Source organism: Pseudorca crassidens, chromosome 11, assembly GCF_039906515.1.
Source record: "Pseudorca crassidens isolate mPseCra1 chromosome 11, mPseCra1.hap1, whole genome shotgun sequence".
Classification (NCBI taxonomy): Eukaryota; Metazoa; Chordata; class Mammalia; order Artiodactyla; family Delphinidae; genus Pseudorca; species Pseudorca crassidens.
The window spans coordinates 5314893-5341608 of record NC_090306.1 but is presented as its reverse complement, the minus strand read 5'-3'; the positions used below and the strand labels follow the sequence as shown (position 1 = coordinate 5341608).

Genomic DNA, 26716 nt, shown 5'->3' with positions numbered 1-26716 from the left:
ATTATATCTTAATAAAGCTGGGGGGCGGGAGAACAAAAAACCCCACCAAAACCCCCAAATGATACAGGGGAACACAATACCTAAGTAAGGAGAGGGAGGGAAGGGATAAGGAACTTCCATTCTTGAATGTCTACCCTCTGTTGGGACGCCTACTGCAGTAATATAGCTGAATCACGTCGACCTGTGGGGTAGGCAAGACCCATACCCACATCTGAATCTCTGACTCCAGGAAACCTGGGCTCAGGGAGCCTTCGAAACCTTGCCCACAGTCACAGGGGGTAGCTGGAATTGGAACCTAGGTCTGACTCCAAAGCACCAGCTTTTTCCAGTTCCCCCTGTAGCACCAAGAGGGACCAGCAGAGGAAGGGGAGGCGGGGCTCCAAGAGAATCTCTTAGGAGCACATTTCTCTTCTGTGTGCGGGTGACTCATGATCCGTTTCTGCTTCCGGGCACCCATACAATTATTTCTTTTTTTGTTGTTGTTTTTTGCTTTTTATTTTTGCGGTACGCGGGCCTCTCACTGTCGTGGCCTCTCCCGTTGCGGAGCACAGCCTCCGGATGCGCAGGCTCAGCGGCCGTGGCTCACGGACCCAGCCGCTCCGCGGCATGTGGGATCTTCCCGGACCGGGGCACGAACCCGCGTCCCCTGCATCGGCAGGCGGACTCTCAACCACTGCGCCACCAGGGAAGCCCCCATACAATTATTTCTGTTACAAATAGTTAAAAAATGTTTCCTATGTGCCTCAGAAAACCACTTACAAAAAACAAAACAAAAACCGAAGCCAAAAAAAAAAAAAAAATTCAACCCTTAACAATCTCAAATCCCCAAACAACAAATGTGCTGAAAAGAAACTTCCCAAACGAAAATTGCCAGGTTCATTGTTATCGTTTCAGGACTGTAACATTGTAACTCTAATTGGCAAAACTGACAGCAGAGAAAGGCAAGTAGGTTCTGGGCAGTGAGCTTTTTGGTCAGAATGAAGGGTGCGGCTCCAAGCTGCCCAGCTGCCCAGCATCACTGCAACGGAGGCGGTAACAGTTCTTTTAGGTAATGAACCAACCATGAGGCATCCGGGAAGGGGAGATATAACTGTGTCTACACACAACTCTGACATCAGCCGATTTTAACAAGTTTACTAAAACGACAGTCATGGCCTTGACAATACTGAATGCAAAATACTGGTGTACACAAATTTTACAAGAGCCAACTTACAAGGATCAGGTTTAACAGATGGGAGAGGCCTGAGGGAAAAGGCAAGCACACGGATTTTATTGAGAAAAAAAGCTTATATACTGTAGGGTTGCTGAAGTTTAATAAATAAAGGTCAACTTATAATATATAAAAACAATATAAACATTTATATGCTACGTGCATATCGTATAATTTAAAGTAATAATTTATATATGGGGAGAGATGCCAATTTATGTTCTTCCGATCTTTCTCGACAAGGCACACACACAGGATGTGTCTATCCGTATCCACCGCCAGCCGACCAGCTTGTTGTTTTCTGACGTCAGTGCCCGGACGTAGGTTTGGGAGGTTTTGCACTGCGAGTTCCAGTGTTTGTCGTCAATGCCTCTGCAACCGTTCTTGACAGGCCTGGCCTCTTTACATCTCGTCTCATAAAAATATTGTTTGACGGGAGAGTTGCCGGTTTTGATCTCCCCCAGCACCGTGACCTGGTGTCCCCGAATGTCGATGGCCGATGACTTGTCGGTCACCCACAAGCTCTCGCTGTCACACACGGAGTACTCCCCTCGGTGACTCTTGTGTTCCGCGTACCTCTTCCTCCGCGCCGTTCTGTTGGTCGCCACGGGGTTGCCCATGTAATCCTCCATGAGGTACAGGGGAGGGGGCTCCAAGGGGGTGCTGTCACTCAGCAGGACCCGGGGGGAGTTGTAGCGTCTCTGATGCCGCAGCAGTTCGGGGCCCATGGCCGTCATGGGCTGGAATTCCGACTTGGCAGGCTCCCGGGGGGCCTCTGCTTTGGGCAGCGTGCTCTGGTAGTTTTCCTTAACGTCCACCATCTGCTTGGAGAGCTTGTTTTTTAAAATATCTGCCTGGATCAGCTTAATAATCAGGGAATTGAGCGAGTCTTCCGGCAAACTCCTTTGATCCATGCTGTTACCTTGGATGCCACGGAGATAAGCGAGAAATATCACATAAAACAAGATGGACATCACCTTGTTCACCTGTAAGATCTGAAAAGGAAACATAGGTGTTAACAGGAGGTGGTGGCCGCTGGGTCTTTGTCATCCTGAACCAGAGGCTGAGGATCCCTGTGAGGCAAGAGAGACAGCAGGGTACCACCATCCTAGGGGAGCATCAAAATGCCCCTGTACTGGCCAGATACAGAGGCTGTCTATTTCTCTCCCCTTCCCCTGGGAAATACTGCCTTTTACGAGCCCTCCTTTCTCTCCTAGATGTCCAAGTGCCTTCACCAGTACAATCTTTCCTCCAGCATCGTGGCTGTGTGAGAGGGAAAGAGGTGTGTGTGTGTGTGTGTGTGTGTGTCTGTGTCTGTGTGTGTATGAGAGAGAGGGCAAGATCATCTTTTTCACAAGGAAACCAAGAACATCACCGGAAGGACTACAGCCTAGAAGAGTCAGGTCTTTCCCGAAGACCCAGGTCGCAAAGAGGCAGGTGTGCTTGACTCCAGGCTTTCAACCTCCATCTCTTTCCTGGACAGATAGCACCTGTCACCTTTGCACCTGACGTCTACCATCTGCAGCCCTTCTGCTGTGTGTAGATGACGTCCTGCCACTTCTTTATTTTATTTACTTATTCAATTTCTTTTCTTGACTGTGCCATGCAGCATGTGGAATCCTAGCTCCCCAAGCAGAGATGGAACCCGTGTCCCCTGCAGTGGAAGCGTGGAGTCTTAACCACTGGACCGCCAGGGACGTCTCCAGCCACTCCTTTAAAGGTCCCTTAAGCCTGAAAAGATCACATCCCTCTCCACCTCGGCAAAATGCGAAGAAATGGAACCTGAAAATTATAAATACGCACATACATTTTTAATTAAAAAAATATCAGCGGCGGTAGCTTTGCAATTGCCTCGAGAATCATAGCTCTCTTGCCCCCTCCACTGCAGCCCCTGAGATCTCTCAAAGGAACAGATACCCCAAGGCTGGGGGTTGGGCCAGTTGCTTCTATATCCATAGCATCAAAGATGGCTCGTTCTTGGCCAGCCTGGCAGAGCCGTTCTCTTGCCCTTGTAAATGACCATGTGGGCTGCGACCTGTGCTGTAAGAGGGCCTGAGTGTCAGGTGCTCTGCCGACCTCTCCAATGGACACGCTCGCCAAGGTGCCCACCTGATCCCCAGAGACCCTCTTCACAAGACAGCAGGGCCCCCAAAGCACCACCTGTAGAAGATGGAGACACAGCTCAAAGCAATGGGCTACACTTGCCCTGAAGTGCAAGATTCCCTGTTAATTTTTCATGTTTGACTCTTTAAGTTTCCACTAGGAAACGTTCCTTTTAATGGTTCTGTTTCTAATTCTGCTGTCTCCTTGTTTCAATGGCATCTTCACCTATCAACGCTCTCATTCTGTTGCCATAGTAGAGCCTCGACCTGGGGTTTCTGCTGAGTCCTTGGGGAATTAGAGGGCTGATCCTGATATACCTTCATTGCTGGTCTCTCCCTCACTAGAGCACAGCCCTGGTTTTCCGAGGGTTGGCACGGGACGGAGATTTTTCTGGTGGGGAGGGCTGGCTGCACTAATGACCCCTCCTGTGCTCCGCGCTTCCCACCACTCGCCTCGAGGTGCTCGTTCTGTAATCACCACTGAAGCCACCTTACAGTCCCCAGGCCTTTCTCGTTTCCTCTTTAAAGCTCTAAGCATGGAAAATAAAATCCTTCCCTTGGTTCACCTTTGGTATTTTGAGAAACCCAGGGGGAGAAGAGAAGGGAAATAAACAAATGTGGCACAAGACATAGAAAGTCAGCCCTGCTTACCAAGTACCCGTGTCTGAGCCTGCCCGAGCTAACTCGCTCCCGGGACTCAGAGACATCCTCTTTCCCCATCTCGGTGGAAGAACTGCGCTCTTGTCCCCAAAGGCCAACAGCACTGCTGTCACTTTATTCCAACTTCCTCCTCCTGGCGCCCAGCCTGTCTCTCTGATAAGGGGACCGTCTTCCTTGCATGGGAACCACTCTCTGGACAACTGACTCCTTCAAGGTCAGGGCTGAGAGAAGGATTCTAGCTGTGCTGCCCACCTCTAGAGATTGCCTCCAGGAATTGTATTATCCTGGGAAAAAGGTTCCCACAGGATAACTGATCTCCCCCCCAACTCTGCGTAAGAGTGCCATTCCCTTCAATCTTGCAGGCCCAACAAAATCAACCATGAACACAAAAAGTGTGGTGTACATGCAACTAGAATTACACCCCCTTCTCCCTTCCAAAATAGAGTACAGCTGCAATAAAATAATTTGGGATGGAGAGGTTATCGAAAAAACAATTTATGAAACCCCCCAAAAGCCCAGCCACTATCAACTAAGAATAAGCAGGCTACCTGCTCACAGGGAAATCAATCAAGTGTGGTGAGTGGAGGGAGGTCCCAGGTCCAGTAAGAGTCACACCTAGATTAGTAAGGTCGTTGCAAGGGTGAGTCGGTAGGGAGAACGTTGATGGATTGAGCTGCTATATGGGAGGTGGCCTGTATATGGAACCAAAGGATGGAAGAAGGAGAAGGGTATTTAATCCAAGTCCTTCATTTTATAGATGAGGAAAACCCAAACTGCAGTTTAAAGAAGAGGAGAGGCACACAAGGGCAGAGAGGGGGGCTCCGCACTCCGGGTCCAGCATTCCTTTTCATCACATCATGATCGGGCTCCCACACCCCACCCTTAAGCCCTGTTCACTGTTCGCTTTACGGCCCATGTGACCCTTCACCTTGCACACTTTCATAGCCTCCTCTCCTGCTGAAATTTTGCTCATTCTTCAGTGCCTGGTTCAGAAGCTAACTTTTCCACGATGCTCCCCCGAGAGCGGCAGCCCGGCCTCCTTTGCATCTCCGTGGCATGCTGGCAGGTGTCACAGCCCTCACGGCATGACGTGGTTTACTCCCTAGACTCTCTCCTCCAAGGCCAGGAGCCCCTCCCTTCCTGTTTGTGTCTGCCTCTCCCCTGAGTCCACACCACAGTGAATACAAAGTGGGTGCAGGGAGTCAGAGATGGACCGAGGGTGGGTGCAGGGAGTCAGAGATGGACCGAGGGTGGCTGGAATGCCTACCCTCCACGCACAGAACTGGCTTCCTAGTCTGCAGGGCCCAGGGCAAACATTTCTCACAGGCAGGATGGTGGCAGGAGGCGTGACCACGTTTGAGGCAATGCTCGGAGCCCCCAGGTGCCTGCTCCATGGCCCTATGGGACCTCACTTAGAAAACCCACAGTCAAAAATAAAATTCTTCCGAATTTCAAGATGGTAACCACAGAGCGTTACACCTTGAGTTTGAGGTTCCCTCTCTGAGCGCCAGACTCTGTGTGATACCCCGGCTAGCAGGAACGAAGACAGTTCGTCCTGGTGAAATTGTTTGAAAGTAAGGGCGGAAAGTTATCATTGGTCAAAAGGGATGTGCAAAGCCCACAGGGCGCTGCGAGGCAGGGTGCAGCGTGCCGGGCCGTGGACGGGAGCTGTGACTTTAGTGCAACCCGGCAGGGAGGGCCCGGGGCTGTGGACAATGAGAAAGGCTCCTGAGACCGCCTTCCTTGCTCCCCTGGGTAGGGTTGGGGCAGAGGTCAGGATTGTCAGAGAGGAAGGCTTCATCACTGATATTGCAAAGAATCGCCAAAGCGCAGCGATCAGATCGTACAAAGCAGACTGACTTGTAGTTGATTTATTATTGCTTTTCAATTCTCTACAGAGAAGTGTAGAGGTTGGACTGTTCCTACCCTCCCATCTACCTGTGGGAGCCCCAAGGCAAACCCCAGTAACCCCTCGGGTCCCAAGCACGCAAGTTCAGCACAGAGGCATCCGGCCAGCACTGCTGGTGGTGCGGTGGGACGAATGAACAAAATGAAGTATATCAAAATTCCCAGGGCTTCCCTGGTGGCGCGGTGGTAGAGAGTCTGCCTGCCGATGCGGGGGACGCGGGTTCGTGCCCCGGTCCGGGAAGATCCCACGTGCCGCGGAGCGGCTGGGCCCGTGAGCCATGGCCGCTGAGCCTGTGCGTCCGGAGCCTGTGCTCCGCAACGGGAGAGGCCACAGCGGTGAGATGCCCGCGTATTGCAAAAGAAAAAAAAATTCCCAAATGCCCCTTAGCCTGGGTCCTACTCATTTCTGGATCTGGATGGTTGCTTACCATCAAGTCCAAAAACTCGTCATGATACTTTGGAATGAGTCCTGGGAGTAAATCATCTTCCGGCCTGTAAGTGTTTCTCGATATCTGCAAGGCTGCGATAAAACCCAGCAGGCTTCCTGCGGACTCCACTTTGATAATCTGCTTTCAGGTTTTCAGAGCAAGCCCAAGAATGTCGCTAATAAAATTCGCCCAAACACAGATGTTGAAGTTGGAAGGGGCCATAGGGAACCACCTCATTTTTACCACTAAGGGCACTGAGACCCGGAGCAGTGTAAAGCGAGCTGTGTGAGGTCTGACTGCTACATGACACAGAGAGCGACAGGGGACCCTCGGTGATTAAATGTAACGGAGATCGCATGGCCGGTGCAAAATCAAGGTCATTGTCAGGGGTGAAAAGTCATATCATTATGAAAGCACTTAGCACCGTGCCTGGCACATTGTGATCCGCTGGACAGGTTAGATGAACATGAACCTCAGTTATCTGTGGCAGCAGAAGACACTGCACACCTGCCCTCCGTGCACACACACCAGGTAGCAGAGGACTAGTTCCCTGGAGTGGGGTGTGGAAGAGGAAAGGCGGTACCAGGAAGGCGCATCAGTGAACATTTCAATTTCGAGAGACTTCTATGCTCCTTCGCTGGTGGTGACTGCAGTTTATAGAGACCCCCGTTTAAGCAACGATCCTACCGAGTTAGCATTGTCTGAATGGCTCCTCCCGCATGACCAGGCCACGTCTTTCTCATCCCCCCATCTCTGACGTCCGGCACAGGGCTGCGCTGTTGTCGAGTCTCCAGGTCCGTTTACTGAATGAGCACCTACTACAAGCAAGACCTACCGAGACTCAGCTTCCTGGCCTCGGATTCTGTCTGGGTTTCTGCCAAGCCTGGTTTGGAAGCCAATCAACTCTGCCTCTTCTCCCAAAGAAAATACAGGTCTGGCTCTGAAGCAGGCCAGGGTCCCCAGGCTCTTCTCGGCTATAATTGGAAAAAGACCTGTTAAAGACCTCCGTTGGACCCCGTCCTGCACTCTCCCCAGTGCCCGCTTTCCCCGCTCAGAGTTGTCCAAGATCCTGACCAGCTTGCAGATGCTACTTTGCTCGCTTAGAAATGCTTTCCCACATATGGTGCTTTCCCAGACCCTGGAGCAACATTCCTACAAGGTTTCACCATCCCTCAAAATACTCAAAAGAGAGCAATTTCTGATTCCTCCTTTTTGGCTCAGTGTACAATCCACACAGAGGGTTTGGGGTCTGGGAGGAACAGCTGAAATGGAAGAGAAGCCGGTGAGGACGGTGGTACAGGGTCTGAGGCCACAGCAACCAGGGTCTGTCCTGCCGCACGCGGGAGACGGGGGCCGTCACCGCTGAGTTCCACAAGTCACCTCTCTAGGACTAGCTCCCTGGCACGTGCAAGCCACCGCCTGGCCACGAACCCCCAGCCCTTTCTTCTTGCACGTGTACCGAGTGAATTTTGTAGCCTGGGCAGAGTGGGGTCACCAAGCACAAAAATGTTCTTGCCGGGAAATGACATACATTGCGTCTTCATCCTGGTAACAACACCTCGAAGGTACGTAGTTACATTTCCCATTTCAGATGAGGAAACCAAGGCATGGGGAGGTTTAATAATTAGCTAACAAGCAGCAGAGCCCAGACTGGATGGCCGTCTGCCTCTGGAGCAGATGTCCTGTGCTGTCTCTCTGTCCCGGCTCTCACACCGTCCAGAGGAAACTCAGGTTCTAAGCCTGGAGCCGGGACAGCTGAAGCCGGCCGGCTGAGCATCTCCCCAAGAAGCCTCTAGGCACCTCTCAGCAGTTTCCAGGGGCTTGAGGTCACCACTCCTGTTTCCTCCTCTCAGATCCCCCATGAAAGGAAACACAATTCCGTTTCCTCCCGTCCTTCCTGGGCCTGATGCCCTCCAAGGTCGGGCCCCTGCAGGTGCCTGTCCCACGCGTTGCTTCATACAGAGCACAGAATGTACCACCTCAGACCCTGGGTTTGGCCCCAGCGCTGGAGAATGGGGTGAATAGCACAGAGGGCGTAAAGGCTCTGTTCTAGCTTTCCTAGGGGAGGAGGTGTGAGAGCAAAGGTGGAAGCACTTTTTAATTTGCCAAGTGTTGAATATGCAAATTCTAGAGATTTCATTATGTCCAGGGCAGCCACATCTGCCGGGGGCAAGTGCACTCGAGGACACTGGCCAGTTGTAGCCATAAGGACCTAATTCTTTGGAGAATTTCTGCAGCGATGACCTGGTCTCTGATGAATGCTAAGATGTCCAAAGACCACATCCTGCCAGATAACCCTAATATCTTGTTCAGGGAATGGAAAGAGTGAGAGGTGGGGAGGCAAAGGATTTAAAGCAGAATGACCAAAAGGAGAGGAATGTGGTGGAAACGTTAAACCAAGGCCATATAAAAGGACTGGCCAGGCTTGTTCTCCTGTCTTAATTGCAAAATTAATTCAAATTGGCTTTGTTCTGAATATGGGTCCTGAGGCCTCAAAATGAGTCCGTTGGGGCCACATGAAGATGTTCTGACCCCTGACAAGGCTGGGGGCTGGGAGAGACAGGTCCCGGTGGAGCCGCCGCTGGGGGCTGCTCTGGTTTTGGTTAATCTCTTTAATAATGATCCGGAAGCAGGAGAGAGGAAAAAGTGGCAGGTTAATTGAAACGCACAGATGACGCTTGAAGGGAAGGCGCTACAAACACCGATGAAGACAAACCAATTATTCCCCAGCCCCCGTGTGGGCGGGCAGCCTGGAAGAAGCAGGGTGAGATTAGACTGGAAACACGCAGGTTAACTCACTGGTGGATCCAAAACCAACAAGGGAGGGAAACGCTTGTGAAAGGATGGAGGGAAGGAGCGACTTGGGGTGTCTGGAAGGAGCGGATTAGAAATGAACTCACCAGAACTGGGCTGTGTGGGTGTTCGTGGCGCCCTTCCCCCGACGGCCCTGCATGCATCCGTCAAACACAACTCACTCACTCTCATTGCACCTCTGAGGGTGGCCACTCTTCCCTGTCTTAGGCAGAACAAGGACACATACATTGAGCTTTAGAGAGGGTAAGAAATCGAGCTGAGATCAGAGAACTAGTCAACGACTGTCATCAAAGATGCCGGCGAGCATGGTCTCAATTCCCCCCCAACCAAAAAGCATCACCTCGCTGCTGTACTTGGTGAGACCTCATCTGAGACCCCTGATCCCTGGGCAGGTCTGCATCACATAGAGTCCATACAGGTGACAGCAGAGGCAGGGAGATGGATTCCTTCCCTGTTCTCTGAAAGCCCCTCATTCTGCAAAGTTCCTCTTAGTGAAACTTACTTAACTCAGGGTTCTGAAACCGACTGACACAGACAGCTTGGCCCAAGATCTGAAATAGGACAAGGTCCTCAGTTTTCAGGGGATGCTGGCTTCCCGGTGGAAACAAGACAACCTATCAACAAGGAAGGTGTGTTCTAGGATGAAACACAATGACATAGAGACCTCAGAAGGGTGACTCACCTCCCTCAGAAAGGAGCTGCTGAAACTGGTTCCTCTTGGAGGCCAGAAAATGAAGACAAGAGACTCCTGAAATGACAAGGAGCCGGTCTCCCCAAAGCAAGCTAAACACCCTGAGCTGGAAGTAAAAAGCTGGGAGTTTCTTTTTCACAGCTGTTGGAAGAGGAATTTTACATTGTTCAAAGCATCCACTCATCGGGCCCTAAGGTAGTGAGAGACAGAAGGTACGGCACATGTCAAAACAACGTGCACCACAGCTCCCAGAAGAAGGTAGCGCAGTTACTCCCCAGGCCAGGGAACCCTCTGGCTTGGCCCCATCTTGGCAGAGAGATCTGAAAGGAGCTTGGTATGCCGACACAAGCCCCAGGAAACCCAGATTTACTTTATCCTTTACATACTATCAACTCTCATTTCATGGCCAGAGGGTAGACAAGGAAGGATCTGCAGAGAGAATCTGAGTCAATCCAGCTACTGGCCATAACTGTGTTTATCTAGTAAATTCCGTTTTCTTTGTTCTGGGCACTGATGTTCATTCACCACTGTGCTTGAAGATGTACATGTATGGGTTTGTGGTGGGCTTGTGTGTGCATGCGTGCACGCACACACACACCTCACACACACTGTAGCCTCCCCAAATGAGGATGGGTTATGGTCATTTCCAAATTATTATAGCATTTAATATTCTGAGACGTCTTGATGTTGGTTTCATTTTCTGCATCTGGGTTAACTCCATTTTTCCAAGTGTGGAAACACACAAGGGAAGGCTGCTTCCATTACACAGACAGTTGCGGGTATGGCTGGCGTTCAACTCTTAGCGTCAGAGAATAACCTCCCCAAGCAAGTGAAACTTCTTGTCCTAGATGTACTCCTAGTGTCTGAGTTGGGTTGATGGGTTGATGGGTTTGATGGGTTGATGGGTCAAGCATATGTATTACCCGTAAAGTGCTACCCAGCTGTAAGCTAACTGTATCAGAAGGCTGCTGACCTTCCATCTTCAATAATTATAATAAATAATGATGAGGACGATCGATTATCTACTTTGTCCACCCAGCCAAGGATGGCTCTCAAGATGGCAGAATAAGGAAGCTGGCTTTATCTTGAGAGCTGGGAGCGAAGGGAAATCCCAAATCAGGACTCCCATTCACTCTGCAGATGCCTCTTCCAAACCAAGACCACAGCTGGCTTGGCAACGCCCAGACCTGGGACTGCACCTCCAGGGCAGCGGCAGCGAGGCGGGGTCAACCCAAACCACTCTGGTTTGGCCCCACGAGGACTTGGCCACGGTGAATGTGGTCAGGTGGTAGCCTTTCTCCTCCAGGCTTGGCGATGGGGCCTGTGTCTCCCGCTCACTCTTCCCCCAGCCCACAGCCAGCCTCCTTCCACAAGGATGAGGGACTAGCAGATGGTCCATGGCTGCCTTTGGTCTGGACACCCTCTCCAGGAAACCATGCTGTCTGGGGACTCGGAGGGCCAAAGCCTCCTTCCACGGCTCACCCAGCCACCGTCCTTCACCTGAATCCCCTGCCACACCGGGAAAGCAAGGCAGGAGAGGCGTCTGCACGGGAGATTTCCTGAGCCTCTTTGCGCCCCCTTGCAAAGGGAGCCTGGAATGGACACACAGGAAGAAAATCCATCTTCCACCCGAACCCAGGTGTGTGGAAGACACTTCATAAACATTACGGTCCAATCCCAAACCATCTACCGACTCTCGCTCTGGGCAGCTGGGCAAGACGAGAAACCAACCCAGAGTTTGTCCTCTGAATTTTGGCACCAACACTGTGGACCCAAAGCTGTCATTCATCACAGACACAGTCATCCTAACCGCTTGTAATAACAGCGAGTATTTACTGAGCCGCACCATATGCTGAGCACTTCTCCAGACTTTCCATGGATTGTCTCAATTAATCTTCATGGATGCGATTATCATGCCCACTTGTCAGCTCAGGAAACTGAGGCTCAGAGGGATTAAGTTCTTTTGTCCGAGATCACGCATCATTTGAGAGGTGGAGCCAGGATGCAGACCCCTGTGTGGCCCCCAGGCTGTACTTTTAGCCAGTACTGCAGACCACCTCCCAACTCGTTCCAGAGAGCTGAAGGCACCTCTGACTTGCTTGTAGGGAGCGAGGCACCAAGCCCCACATTGATACGTTAATGCTTCTTTCCTTGTTCTGAGAAAGAGATCTCCAAGACAGGTGCTCTGAAGCGCAAAGGGAACATTTCCCCGTCCAAGGCTGGGCATCGCCAATTCACAGTGGCTGAGAAGCATATCTATGCAACACGGGGCTGACGGGCTCACTTATCTATGCCTTAGTTTCCCCAAATGTCACACATTCCTTTCCTCTGTCCTTATTGGATGGTAAAGAAGACCGAGAACCCAGGGATCCTTTTTGAAATTTGTTGGAATTTTGAAGGCGAGACAGATTTCTGATTCTTTGGTTTTCATAGATTTTTAGCGTATTGACAAGGAGAAATAAAATAATGCGCACTCTCGGCACGTCTCCCTCTTTGATTTATGAATGAAAAGCATCTCTGCCACTGATCAGTTTTGCGGCTACGGGAGAATCACTGCTCATCCTGGGGTCTCAATTCCTAACGGGCTTTCTCCATAGGGCTGATGCTGGTATTTTGGGCAGGAGAGTTAGTTCTTCATTATTCAGTTTTGTCTCCCACACATGAAGCTCTGCCCCCAACCTACTAAATGTCAATCATGTCCCCAGTCATGGTGACGACCAAAAAAAGGCACTCACACTTTTCCAAATACCATCTGGGGAGCCCTTATCCCTCCTGGTTAAGAATCACATAACATAATGCTGGTGGACTAAAGTGGTTCTCAGCCGTTTTTGACCCTTTTTAGAATGTGATAAAAACTAAAGAAAGTTTCCCCTAAAAAAACGCATGTGCACATATCGGAAACAGTTTGCAAAAAAATTCGAGGCAATTCACCAGCTCCCCAAAGCCTCACCCAGAGACCCATAGATCCTCGGTGAAGAACTCTTGAACTAAACAGTTTTTCACAGCTTCTTCCCAGCTTTAATATCCTGTGCTTCTATGACCCTCTGCTAACCCTGGGCCATTTCTTCACCAGACAGATGATCCTCAATACTGGTCTCGCTTTCTGGTCCTTCCTACTTTTCTGTGTCCTATTTTTTTTTTTTTTTTTGCGGTACGCGGGCCTCTCACCACCGTGGCCTCTCCCGCTGCGGAGCACAGGCTCCGGACGCGCAGGCTCAGCGGCCATGGCTCACGGGCCCAGCCGCTCCGCGGCACGTGGGATCCTCCTGGAACGGGGCGCGAACCCGTGTCCCCTGCATCGGCAGGCGGACTCTCAACCGCTGCACCACCAGGGAAGCCCTTCCGTGTCCTTTTGAAGCTACAGAGCCAGGCACTGGCATTCTCATCACCTAGAATTCTCAGACAATGGGAAGGTTACAGCAGGAAAGTGACCTCTGCCTCAAATGCAACAATCAATTAACGAAACAGCCAGAACCAGAAGCCGGCTCTCCAGAGGCGCAGAGCTGTGCTGCCCATCTGGAACCAACGCAGAGCCATAAATATAAGGACACCCAGAGGGAAACCTGCCCACAAGGTTGCAGAAGGGCTTCTCCGGGAGGTGCAGCGGAATCAGGACCGGCACGGCATGTGGAACGCTACGCTGTGAGAGGGCTGGAGCCCTCGCAGCCTGACTCGGCTCAAACGGTAGCCCATGAGGCAGAACCCTTCCCTTCCTTTTACAAATATTTGTGTGGCATCAGCACCATTGTCTAGTGACATCTGCACTCCTCAAGAGCTTTGGAATGTCATGCCTTTTCTCTTCCATCTCTGGTCCTGCCACCACGCTGGATGACTCCACCTCCAACCTGATGGCTTTTCCATCCCTTTGGTTTCCCTTTCCCCAGCGTACTCAAGACCAATGCTCTCCCTTGTCTTTGAAAACCTTGCCGTTTCTGAAGAGCTTCTCTGCGTTCCAGCCGACTGGCGTGATGAGTGTGGGCGTGGCTGCACGCTGTCTCAGGAGGAGAAGCTGGAGGAGGGAGGGGTGCAGGACAGTCACAGAACATGGCCCAGGGGGACACCCCAGAAGCCTGAGAGAGGAGGCTTAAGCACCAGTAGAGGCTCTCTTTTATATCAGAGGGCAAAAGTGCCTAAGTTCATTGCTCTGGAAGAGACTGTAGCCAGAAGATACACTGGGATCAGATACTGTGCACAGGCAGGTTGCTAGTTTAAAACACGCTGATTTCTGACACGCCTCCCACGTAGTGGTGGGTCCATGTACCCTTCTCTTGTAGGTGGGTGGCCTGTGCCCATTTTGATCAATGCAATATAGAGGAAGTAACATTATGCGACTTCCAAGGCTAGGCTGTAAGCGGCGTGTGGCTTCTGCCTGTTCTTGGGGCCCCGAGCTGCCATGGGAGGCACTGACATTCAAGGCCACCATGTTGGAGACCCCCCTCACCATGGCCTTCCAGCCAGTGCTGCCAAGGCACTCGTCTTGCGGGTGAACTGGCCTGGGTGACCCATGCCAGCCCGTCAGTCAACTGAAAACCACCAAGGACCTCTGTCAAGGCCACCTGACCCACCCAGCTCGACTCGATTCCCTGAGCCACAGCGTCATGAGAAATGAGAAAACAGTGGGTTTTTTTTTACGCCACCAAGTTTGGGGGAGCTTGTTACACAGTGAAAGATGGACAAACACCCAGAGCTGGAAAAAGTACAGAGGATGAGAGGGGTCACCTTTTAGTGCCAGTGATGACGTCTCACTAAGTTTGCTCGAAGAGTCTGAGTACATTCCCGGAGGATGGTCTAAAATGGACCTCGGGAACCACGAAGAATAGGACCGTCCCCACGGAAGAGGTGAGCCGTCAGGCACCTGAGGGCCTGCAGCCGAGGGTCTGACTACAAAGGGGCGACACAGAGCCACCTCTGCTCCTGGGGACCTCAGGGCAAGTGATTGTGGGGGGTGGGGAGGAGGAGGGAGGGAGGGAGACACAGAGAGAAAGAGAGGACGGAGGGAGGAAGGCAGACAAGGCTTTTTTTTTTTTTTTTTTTTTTTGCGGTACGCGGGCCTCTCACTGCTGTGGCCTCTCCCGTTGCGGAGCACAGGCTCCGGACGCGCAGGCTCAGCGGCCATGGCTCACAGGCTCAGCTGCTCAGATCCTCCCGGAACAGGGCACGAACCCGTGTCCCCTACATCAGCAGGCGGACTCTCAACCACTGCACCACCAGGGAAGCCCTGACAAGGCTTTCTTGAACAGGGTTTCAGTTGAGTCCAAGGCCCCTGCATGGTGGCTTTTGGAAAAACGCCTACGGAAAAACGGGGGAGGAGAGACTGTCCCCCCAAACCACCACGACTGCCGCCCAGAGGGTGTCTGCATCTAGATCCACCCGTGTTAGGAGCCACTCCACCGCGCCAGCAGCCAGAGCTGGCTAACCCCACCCCAGCTGACATTTTCTTCCTAGCAGCCAGGGACACGGACACAAGAACGAGGGTATGAGCACTCAGGGTCAAAGAGGGCTTCCTGGTGGTGACACAGAATAGGCCACGCCCCTGCGGCCACTGGGACCGTGTCGCAGAGTGGGCGGGGCAGTGCCTACGGCTCTCTGCCATCCGAGCAGAGCAGAAGGAGGAGGAATTCCAACCTGGACACAAGCTGCTGGGAAACAGGCCAGCAGAGCGTGTGAGTGTGAGGATGTCTGTGAGTGTGCCTGTGTGTGTGTCCGTGTGAGTATGTGTGTACGTGTGCATGTATGTCTGTGTCTGAGTGTGTGTGTGTGAGAGTATAACGTGTTTATTTGTGTGTGTAGTGTGTGTGTGAATATCTGTGAATGTGCCTGTGTGTGAATGTGTATGTCTGTGTGTGAATGAGTATATTTCTGTGTCTGTGTGTGTATGTATGTCTGTGTATGACTGTGTGTGTCTGTGTGTGTGTATGTCTGGGTCTGTATGTCTGTGTCTGAGTGTGTGTCTATGCGTGTGTCCATGTTTATCTGTGTGTGTGTGTCTGTATGTATGTATGTCTGAGTGCGTGTGTGTGTCTGAGTGCGTCTTAGTGTGTGTGTCTGTGCGTGTGTCTATGTGTATCTGTGTGTGTGTCTATATGTGTGTATGTCTGAGTGTGTGTGTGTATGTCTGCATCTTAGTGTGTGTGTCTGTATCTATGTGTATCTGTGTGTGTGTGTCTGTATGTGTGTATGTCTGAGTGTGTGTGTGTATGTCTGTGTGCCTGCATCTTAGTGTGTGTGTCTGTGTGTGTCCATGTTTATCTGTGTGTGTGTCTGTATGTGAGTGTGTATGTCTGAGTGTGTGTGTGCGTCTGTCTGAGTGCGTCTTAGTGTGTGTGTCTGTGCGTGTGTCTGTGTATCTGTGTGTGTGTATCTGTGTGCACGTGTGTGCAGTGTGTTGGGAGAGGGATGCCGAGGAGGGGAGACAGCCCTAGGGTTGGAGGAGCGCAGGCTGGGTGCGCCTTGCAGCTTTCCCGGTCAGTCTCCACGGGACCTCGGACAAGCCTTGTTTCTACCTCCCAGGCATCAGTTTGCTCTTCTACAAAGTGAGGGAATCCGGGTAAATCATCCTAAGATCTTCGCAGTGTCTGCAGTCTGCCTACCCACAGAGGGGCAGAGACAAGGCTCTGGGCTCCCTGCTCTCTCTCTCTCTGGTCCCCAGGGACAAGGGGGGTGGGGTGGGAGACGGCTCTGGGGTCCTGCTGACCCCGTTCCCACCCCCCGCCAGCTCTGCCCATGTAAGGAGGGAGGCACATGGCCCCAGTGGCCCTCTCGGGTCCCCAGGAATTGGAAACATGTAAGGACAGGCTGGGGAGAAGCCCGGGAGATAGAAAGAGAAACTCTGGGTCAAGTTTGCATTTCTCATTATTCCTCCAACCCTTCTCAAATTCCTTTTGTTTAGAAACCTCCTTGGGTTTCTGAAGGCTGTCCCCTCCCCCATCCCACCCCTGGAAAAGTCTAGGAGCTCCTCCAGCCTGTAACCCTTCCGGATAACATGTTCCATATGTCGGTCACTCTCTGCATGCGATGTGAGCACTCCCTTTCCTGGTCACCTCCTCTGTGGCCTCCCCACAAGCCTCCCTAGAACAAGAGGTAGCGAGGGTTTCCAGCAGGTCGGAGCCCGCTGAACCTGGGGATTCCTGCAGCTTTGCCTCCGAGTGCCTGGAGGGGGCCTGCCTTGGCCCCAGCCTGCCCACCACCACTGACAGCTGCACCAGACCCTCCTTTAAGCTCTGGGGCCAACTGAGCAGCGCTGACCCACGTTACTTGGTGAGAGCGCGCTTCTGCAGCAAAGCACACAGCCCTCTATTGTTTTCCTTTCCCACCCAGCTCCCCCTCTCCTGTGGCTACCCACCGTGGTAAACAAAAGCTGAGGATTTTTCCAACACAACTTCCAATGCTTTTTGGGGGGGATGTGAGCACACCTTCCATACCTCCTCCCCTGACCTCTACCCCACACCCCCCGGCCCCTCTGATGCATCTTTTGGTGATTGAGTTTGACTCTTGAAAAATGCAATGCATGGCTTCACACTAGTTCTGGTGGATTTCCCAAAAGACAGAAGAAGGTGGGTCTTCACCCCTCTGGAGGGGTTGAGTTGGAAAGGCTGAAGATGACCTCAAATAAGCACCGGGGAGCCTGAGAACTGTGTGGAGCTCCTCTTCCTCAAAAGCACAATTGTACTTAAAGGCTCCAGGCCCCCATGGGTGTCCTGGAGAGCAAGCAGAGGCTACCTTGAGACAGGCAGTGAGGCAACCCTTTAATCTAACAAACACAGCCAGGAGAAGTGGGCAAAGCATCCAACAAGAGGCTCGAAGCTTTCACAGACACAGGGCGCGGGCAGAAAACATCTGGGGACATGGCAGAACCCCCTGATCTCTTCAAGGAAGGAAGGATGCTACACTAAGCACCTACTATATGCCAAGGACTGCAACTTAAAACTTGCATCCTACTGTCTTTAGCTTTTTGAGTGGACATGAAGTTAGGAAAATTATAAAGAGAGGGTATTGCTATTTTAAAGCTGAGAAATTTAGGGCATAGCGTAAGTGAGTGATGGGCTCAAAGCTCTCACAGCCAGGACCAGAACCGTGCTTCCTGACTCCTGATCCAGCACTCTTCCTAAAAGATAACCTCTCTATTCTCAAAGCCCTGAAGGGCTTCCCTGGTGGCGCGGAGCGGCTGGGCCCGGGAGCCGTGGCCGCTGCGCCTGCGCGTCCGGAGCCTGTGCTCCGCGGCGGGAGAGGCCACGGCAGTGAGAGGCCCGCGTACCGCAAAAAAAGAATCCACCTGCCAATGCAGGGGACACGGGTTGGAGCCCCGGTCCGGGAAGATCCCACATGCCGCGGAGCGGCTGGGCCCGGGAGCCATGGCCGCTGCGCCTGCGCGTCCGGAGCCTGTGCTCCGCGGCGGGAGAGGCCACGGCAGTGAGGGGCCCGCGTGCCGCACACACACAAAGAAGCCCTGAAGAATCCAGAGGACAGACCATATGGCTGGGACTGCCCAGCTCGCTGTGAACCTTGGGAGAGTCCCTACAGCTACAAAGTGCAGACAACCTTCCTCTGGGCCCGCCGCCTCTTTGACGCGCCAATGCACACGAAGTGGATCGCCTCCGGAGGCGCGCCACCTCTGGCTGCGCGGGGAGCCGGGTGGGGCCCGTCCTTGGCTCAGGTTCTGCACCTGCCGCTTTCTGAGCCTCCCCCCGTCGCCCCTCCCCCACTCCTGGCTCTATTTCATCTGAGGATTTGTGGTATTCTGCAGATCAAACAACCGGTTAAGCAAAAGTCTGCGTTAAAAACAGTCTTTCTCAACAATACCTGTTTTAAGAAAATGACAACAATCGTGAAGGAAAACGTGTTTGATGATAGGCATGAGACCAATGAGACAACTGAACTAATATAATTGGGGGATCTCACTTCAGAAGCTCCAATTAGGCTTGAAGGGCTTTGACAAGGAACCCTGCAATTTGGTGCTAATGAATGCATTAACATAGAGGGTAAGCTGGAACCCAAGAACGTGCAGGAATGTGTCCTGACACTGTGCTGGGCACGCAGTAGGAGGGCCACCGAGGACCTGATGAGCTGAAGTGGAAAAGGGTTGGAGACCTTAGGACAGGCCGGCATTTCTAGCCAACAGACCAGCTCGTCTGCCTCTGGACCAATTTGCAGAGTTTGAGCCGTCTACTTCAGGGAGATCTATTTTGGTTTACTAGAAAGAAGGCTCTGGTGAGTTTCCAGGCATGCCGTCGAAATGGCCAGATTCACTGGATTGAATAGAGAGGATTGCAAAACAGTTCTTTCCAGACCTGAGGCTCTGTGATTCTATGTAAAGGCAAAACGCTCCACCATGGGGACGTTGATGGGGCCATAGCGATGTGTGGGAACAGTCAATGACCTCCACCCTGAAGTGGATGAGTCACATGGTGGAGAGGAGGGGATGGCTGCAGACTGTAGTCAAACTGAAGCGTCTGGAAATATACTGGCATTGATTCAGAATGTGGAACTTTTGATCCTATAACATTTTATGTTTTAATTCCCCTTGGTGATGTTAATAACGCAGTTGGCTAGTGCCACACCGACAGAATTTATGAAGCAAAACTCATCCAAGAACAGGAAGGAATGACCTCAGTTTATGCCCTACTTATGCCTCTGAAAATGTTGAGTGCAAATCACATTTCTGTGAATTGATTTGTGTTTTAAAGATACTAGGAGGGTTTGCAACAAAAAATCTTACTGTGAATTCCTATGGAAAGCAGTAAATAACCACTCTTCCATTAAAATATATATATATCAGACTAGTTTTAGCTTAAAGCAAAGTACATCTTTAAATGTAGAGCAACGATGCTGTGAATGTATCACAATTCCACAATGAACACATGTGCTTTGCCATTAAATTCTTCACCAAGAGAATAAGACTTAATCCTTTGATGAGCTCTTCAACTATCTGGGTGCCCTGTTAACACGCATTATTCCTTATGGCTTATTCTTCAGGAAACTAGGAACTGGGAAGAAGGAAAGAGGCAGGAGAATTTTCTGCTGGAAGTTCCCATTTTTTCCACTCCCACGTCCTAAACAATGTCAACCTAAGTGCCCATAAAAAATGACACGTCTGTCTTCTTCTCAAAGATGCCAATAAGGAAAGGAACGGAAGGAAGAGAAAGCAAGCAGAAATTAAGCATTCTGTACGTAGTGAAGGCTCAAGAATAATGATGATATCAATCATGATGATAGCATTTGCTCCTGCCTGGAACTTCGCTAAGATTTAATTCTGCAACAACCCTCTGAGGCAGGTCCCACAGTCGACAGTCACTTATCTGAAACCCTGTGTATTACTGTACATTACCTAGCACTCTGCATGGGTCTGGAGCAGCTCCCGTGATTACACAAGGTAATATTTCTATTGCAAAATTATAAATACTCACTTAAGAGAGATAAAGATTATGCCAATTCAGGTCACATTTTGCGGCCAAATAAATCTGCTGAAACTTTAAGAAGGGACTCTGGGTTTTCAGAGCTTTGTGGGTTTTGGAATTGTACAGAAGAGACTGCGGGAGTGCGTTATTCTCTCTACTTCGTAAATAAAGAAAGAGGGCCCCAGAGAAAACAACTCACCTCAGATCACACCACTGCTATACTAGAGCTGGGGTTCAAACCCAGGTGTGTCTGACACCAAAACTCATTTCTCAAACACCATGCTATCTGGGTGATGCTGCCCATCTAAGAGATCAAGAGAATACGGATTAACTCGTGGTTGCATACACCCTTTTTATGTTTAAAGAATTTTAAATAAATTTCTCTAGAGATTCTTCTTCCGTGTTATAAAAGTAATAAGAGCATATTGGAGAGCATTCTAAAAATACAAAAATACATAAAGAAATCTATCAACTCCCACAGTACCCAGCCTTTTCTAAACACGTGCAAAGTTTTTCTACGCATTACAAAGTTGAGATTGTTGAATACACATCGTTCTTCAACTGACTTACTTAATCTTATAATCTAAGCATTCTCCCATCATATTAAAAATGTGCATAAACAAAGTTTTGATGGCTACATAATTAATATTCCATCCCAGAAATTGCCGTAATTTACTGGATTACACCCCCTTTGTAGGAAATGTATTATTTCCAATTCTCCATTCTCAGAAGTAATGCTGCAATAGACATCTTCCTGTGCAGAGGTGACTGTAGGTCTGAGCTGTTCCCACAGTCCTTTGCTTCAGCCCTTCTTCTACCCCACCCACCCCCGCCCTGGTCACAGCTGCCCTGCACCTCCCCAGCCTCAGGTCAATCAAGCACCCATTTCTCTGGCTGATACTCGGGCTGTGGAGACGGGGAAGGGCGGCATGGGCACTGTTAGGTGCCAAGCAAATTTATGTTCTCAAGTTTGTCTCAGCCCTTGCTGTCGATCAAGTTTTTGCTATTCTTCCTATGTCAGGTCTTTCTTCTGTTCCTCACAACAGCTCTCTCAGAACCACATTTATCTCCTGAAGTCTCAGAGCACAGAAAGCTTGCCTCCTACTTCAGAGAAAAAAAAAAGAGAGGGTCCCCCAGGTAAGAACTCCTCACTCTGTACACACATCTCCTTGAATCCACACAGCTGAAGTGGCCAGATGCTTTATCACCCTAACCAGTAAACTTGTGAAAGTGAAAGGGGGTGCTATTGATCATTTGGTTGGGGTAATGGTTACACAGCAGGCCTGCCCTGGATCAACCAGGACTCCACACTCACACTGAGTCCAGCCATAATTTCCTCTGAGTGTTTGGGTTGTCCTGGTCACATTGTATCTCCAATAGCATCTACAGTGACACGCTGGCCCCACCGCCTCCCATTCACTCAGAAGCCTCCTTCCATCAGGACCTCCACCCCAATCCTGTCTTTAACCTGCCCCTCTCTGCAGGTTTCCTTTCCTCAGTAGACACAGGCAGAACTCAGAGCTTGCTTGCCCTGCGGGTCCAATTCCAGACCACTTGCAATAAAGCAAATACCATGATAAAGCAAGTCACATGATTCTTTTGCCTTCCCAGTACATATAAAATCTATGTGTACACTATACTGTAGCCCATGAAATACGCAGTAGCATTGTGTCTAAAAAAAATGTACATGCTTTAATTAGAAAATACCTTCTTGCTAAAAAATGCTAAGCATCATCTGAGCCTTCAGCGAGTTGTAATCTTTTTGCAATCGTCAAATCAAACATCACTGATCACAGATCTCCATCACAAATAATAATGAGAAAGTTTGAAATACTGCCAGAATTACCCACATGTGACACAGAGACGTGAACAAACGTGGATAGAAAAATGGCACCGATGGACTTGCTCCAGGCCGGGTTGCCACAAACCTTCAAATGTAAAAAAGGCAATGTCTGGGAAGTGCGATAAAGCGAAGCCCGATAAAACGAGGTGTGCCCGTAATGTTCGCATGTTACCAACCCTAAACAAGGAAAAGAAAATAGTTCTCCCCTAAGGACGACTAGCTGGTCCCAGTCCAGCTTCATATAAAAGCACCTGCACTGGTTACTTCCCCTTCCTCCACCCCCTCGAAAAGGGCAGAATTCCGTCCATCCATCCTCACCACCAGCACCGGGCCCTCCCGAAGCAACCCTCCCAGAAGAGCCCTGGGTCCCTCATTTGAAAATCAGGTAGATGCCTTGCAGCCCTTCCTTCCTTAGCCTCCTGGCCCGCCTCCTTCAGCTTCTGTGGCTCTCCCACAGTTTTCGTCTAGCCGTTACTACATGGGATCTTAGCTCCCAGACCAGGGATTGAACCCGTGCCCCCTGCAGTGGAAGCACGGAGTCTTAACCACTGGACCACCAGGGAAGTCCCGTTAAATTCTAGTTGATTCTGCCTCCTACTTCTCACAATGAACGCCCCTTTTCCCTACGGCCCGTACTACCTCTCCTGCCGGGATTACTCCTGGGGACCCTTAGGTGGTCTCTGAGAACCCACTTTCACCCTCTCCCAGACTCCCTCTCATTTCCTCTCCACACGGGAACGGAAGGATCTTCTAAAGTGGAGCCTAACTGCATCACTCCCCAGCTGGAGAAATTTCTGTTCTTTTCTAAAACCTTCGAGGTGAAGCCCAAATTCCTCAGCCTTGCATGAGGCCCTTCCCAGTCTGGTCCTGGGTGCGTGTCTCACCAGGAAGGGCTGCAGTTCTGCAAACCCGCCAAGTGCTCTCACCTCTTCAAGGATCTCTGATGACCCCCTTTGCCGCCCTTTACCTGGTTGATTCCTGTGTGTCCCTCCGACCCTGCTCCTACACCACCTTCCTAAAGACACTGCCTTTCAGCACATTCTTTTATAACCCTCCGCTTCCTTGTCTTTCTCCCGCACCGGACTGTAAGCTTTCCTTCTAAGTCTGATGTCCTGAGTATCTATAATGGTGCCAGGCTCACAGTCGGTGTTCAGTAAAAGGCTCCAAGAAACATAGTCAGTGGATCAAAGGGATGGACCTCTTGAGAAGTGTGATCGTTGATGATTTTGTCCTGGTATAATTATTATTAGTTCTCCCTTTCATGCTCACTTGTCTCCAAAGGCCCTTAACATGGACTAATTGCACCCTCTAAAGATAATTATTGAGTCAAGAGCAACAGAGTGGCTAGTACGACTCAGCTGAGGATGCTGTGAGGGTAGTGAGAAGGAGTTCCTGGGCGTCCTGGGAGCTGATGACACAGGTGATCTCTCACACTACCTGTGTGCCAGCCGCTGCAAAGGAAGGATTCGGATGCCGAAGAGGAAAATCAGTTTCATTTCCAGCAGTCCCGGCCCCCTGCCCGGAAGCAGCACTGCAGCCTCTCTTTAGGAAGGAGAGGTGAGCAGGAAGGTACAGAGAAGGGCTCCTGCACCGAGACGGGAAGGGACGCAAGTCCGAAGCCCCTCTGGACCTGCGTCTCCTCTCTCACACTCCACCTACAGTTCCGGCAGGATCAGGATTAGATTGGGAATTCCTGGGGCTTGGAGAGAATGCACGAGACTGGAGAACCTGCAAATAAAAACACGTGGGAACCAGCACCCAACAGGACTCATGAAGGTGAGACTAGGGCTGGCCCCAAGTGCCCCTAAGCTGCTGCCACGGAGGCCAAGTCCCGGCTGGGGCAAGGCTCTGGGAGGCGCTCCGACCAGGTCAGGGGCCCCCGTGGGGCTCTACGTGACCACTGGCTTGCACTGTGCCGGAGGGCAGGGCCCATCTCATTCAGCTCTGCAGCTCCAGCCCCTAACACAGTGCCTGGAACAATGTGGGCTACAGGATGCCATGCGTGGATCAGAAAGAACTTACTCCCAAAAGACACATAAGGATCTGGGGAGAGCTGGCCAAGCCAAAGGGAAAGAGGAAGCAGGCTTGACTCCGTCACGGTGACAAAAAGAAGGTTCAGGGTCATGTCTTTAGCAAGAGCTCTGAGGGGAGGGGAGACCGTTTTTGAACTAAGCAGGACAGGAACTCTGCTGGACCCTCCCAGGAATACATACACCTGATAAGTGAACCTCAGAGAGGGTGCTCTCGCCACCCAGAGGAAAACAAAGCTGGAGAACTTTTTTTTTAAGTTCACTGAATAACAGCTCCGGGGGTAAATTAACACAGGCATCAACATAGAAATCTGAGGTCACTGATCCTCTAGAACAGAAAGCAAAAGCCTGCTTCTGAGACCGACTCCTGGTCTCTGATGCCGCCCCTTCCCACTGCCGTGGCTCTCTCCCTCAACATCAGCCTCCCAGGAACCCTGGGACCAGCGGGGAAAAGACAGGTACAAATGGGGAAAGAGACCAGCCATGATGGTCACGCTGGCCTTGAAAAACTGCCCAGTCGCCAGGCATCATGGGAGAGCGGCACCTCCCCTCCCCAACCCCAGGCAGGTTCAAATGATAGTAACGGAAGAACGGACCAGAAAGAGGGGCAGAGAGTAAGTAACCACAAAAGGGAAAAAGTGAGGGCGTTGGCATTGGTGCCTCCAGATGTCACAATAACAATTCCGAACATATACACTGTTCTGTAGTAGCTCAATGAGATATAAGGAGCAATACTTTCTTTATTTGCCGTTGAAGAAAACTGAATCTTAGGAAGATGAAATGATTTGTCCAATGGCAAACAGCCACTAAGTGACAGAGCTAGGCCTCCATCCGCATCCTCTGACACTTATTCTTTTTCCTAAATACTTACACACACTCTGTGCCCGATCGTGTGTGGCCTTCAGACCACACCAACCCCCAGCTCTCTTTCCGTCAACACAGTCCTGGGATTCTTACCTATTGCATGATATTAAAAAATACTTTCGGGCTTCCCTGGTGGCGCAGTGGTTGGGAGTCCGCCTGCCGATGCAGGGGACGCGGGTTCGTGCCCCAGTCCGGGAAGATCCCACATGCCGCGGAGCGGTTGGGCCCGTGAGCCATGGCCGCTGAGCCTGCGCGTCCGGAGCCTGTGCTCCGCAAGGGGAGAGGCACCAACAATGAGAGGCCCGCGTACCGCAAAAAAAATAAAATAAAATAAAATAATCAGTCTAATTTAAAAAAAAAAAATACTTTCAAGTTATTCCCTCTTTAGAGCCTGATTACGTATAGAGGGCAACCTGACCCTTAGGTAATCACATACCTCTTGCGAGGTGATGCTTTCTGGACAGGATCTCAGAGATCACATTTATCAAACTGATACCAGGTGAACATTGACAATATGCAGACAAAGCTCCCGGCCCCCAGCTCGGTTTTCTGCCTTGTACATAACGCTTTCTTGCACCAGACTTGCAGGGTTCGTGTGCTGCACTGGGGAGAGGGTTTCCCCATCTTTCCGACACTGCAGGATGCCTAATGCTCACTTTTTTCTTTCCACTAGGAGGCAGAGACTTTCCCACCAGGTGATCCATCCTGGAATTCTATAGAGATCCAGAGATCTATCCCCAGGGAGCAAATCCAAGTCTCATGCAACACTATTCCCCTCTCTACAACGCCTCTTTGGGCAGACTTCCTACCCTCTCCACCAGCCTCCATCAGACGCTCTTCCGTATCTCCAAGAAGAGCTCCCAAGGAGTCCGGCCACAGAAGGAAACACACGTAATAACCAGCCGATACCGAAGCTGACTCTTCTGAAAGGCCTCCGGAAAGGGCCACAGCTACCATCAGCCACCCATGCCCCTGTGCACCGAGGTTTCCCCATCCTCTATCCCAAATCTTCCGACTGCAACTTTTAGTCCCTTTTCTTTGGGTACGGTCTTGGTGGGAAAAGAGTGCCCACACGATCATGCTTCTGTATTTCAGCGTTAGTTTCTAATCTCAATACACGATTTCATGAGTTTCCCAAACTCACATTGGTCCTCTGGGCGAGAGATGAGGAAGCCCAATGAGAAAGTGACCCATTTAAGGTCCCTCCCCAGGTGATGAATCCAGGTGTCCTGAACCCTTGTGAATTGCTGTTTCCGAAGGCCGTCTGCTCCACATTAATAACCTGTGAAACAGTCTATAAAAACCAGAGGAAGTTTTAGTGCCTTCAAGTCAGTGAGTCTCGACACAGACTATACCAGTGGCGGAATAACTATTTAATTGTCGATTGCAGGACACAGTCACAGGGCGGTGAGGAGCCTGGGGATGGAGGAAATGAACTGCAACTCACGTTGCCAGAAGGAAGGGTGGGGACGGAAGCGGCTCTAAGCAGGTGTTGACAACATGCCTGGCTCCCGTGAACCCCCGCAGCCAGAGATGCGCACTCTGCACTTCAAAATAACAGCCTTTATCAGAAGTCATCTGGGCGACACGCTCATCTTACAGCCAGACTTGTGGGGGCAGAAGCCTCCAGGCTGGGTGGCGTGCTCGCAGGATGTCTGGGGCTTCGCCTGGGAGGGGAAGATGAGGCTTCTGGTCTCACAGTGCGGCTGGTCGGGTGGGGGTGGGCAGAGGCAGGGGAAGGAGGGACGGTGTCAAGATGAATCTCTGGCCCCCGG

General features: G+C 51.0%; 1 protein-coding gene across 6 annotated transcripts in view; it reads right to left on the bottom strand.

The window, feature by feature from the left end:
- Window positions 1–1119: 1119 nt before the first annotated feature.
- Window positions 1120–26716, bottom strand: part of NTF3 (neurotrophin 3) — a 65353-nt gene continuing 39756 nt past the window's right edge. For 3 of the 6 annotated variants that reach the window (XM_067695478.1, XM_067695481.1, XM_067695482.1), the window contains exon 2: window positions 1120–2202. In XM_067695478.1, coding sequence (XP_067551579.1) covers window positions 1423–2202 — 780 coding nt within the window. In that variant the 3' untranslated portion in view covers window positions 1120–1422. Of the gene's footprint in view, window positions 2203–4517; window positions 4878–4897; window positions 6570–26716 lie in introns of those variants that run through there. The other 3 variants (XM_067695480.1, XM_067695477.1, XM_067695479.1) reach the window with 3 other exon arrangements.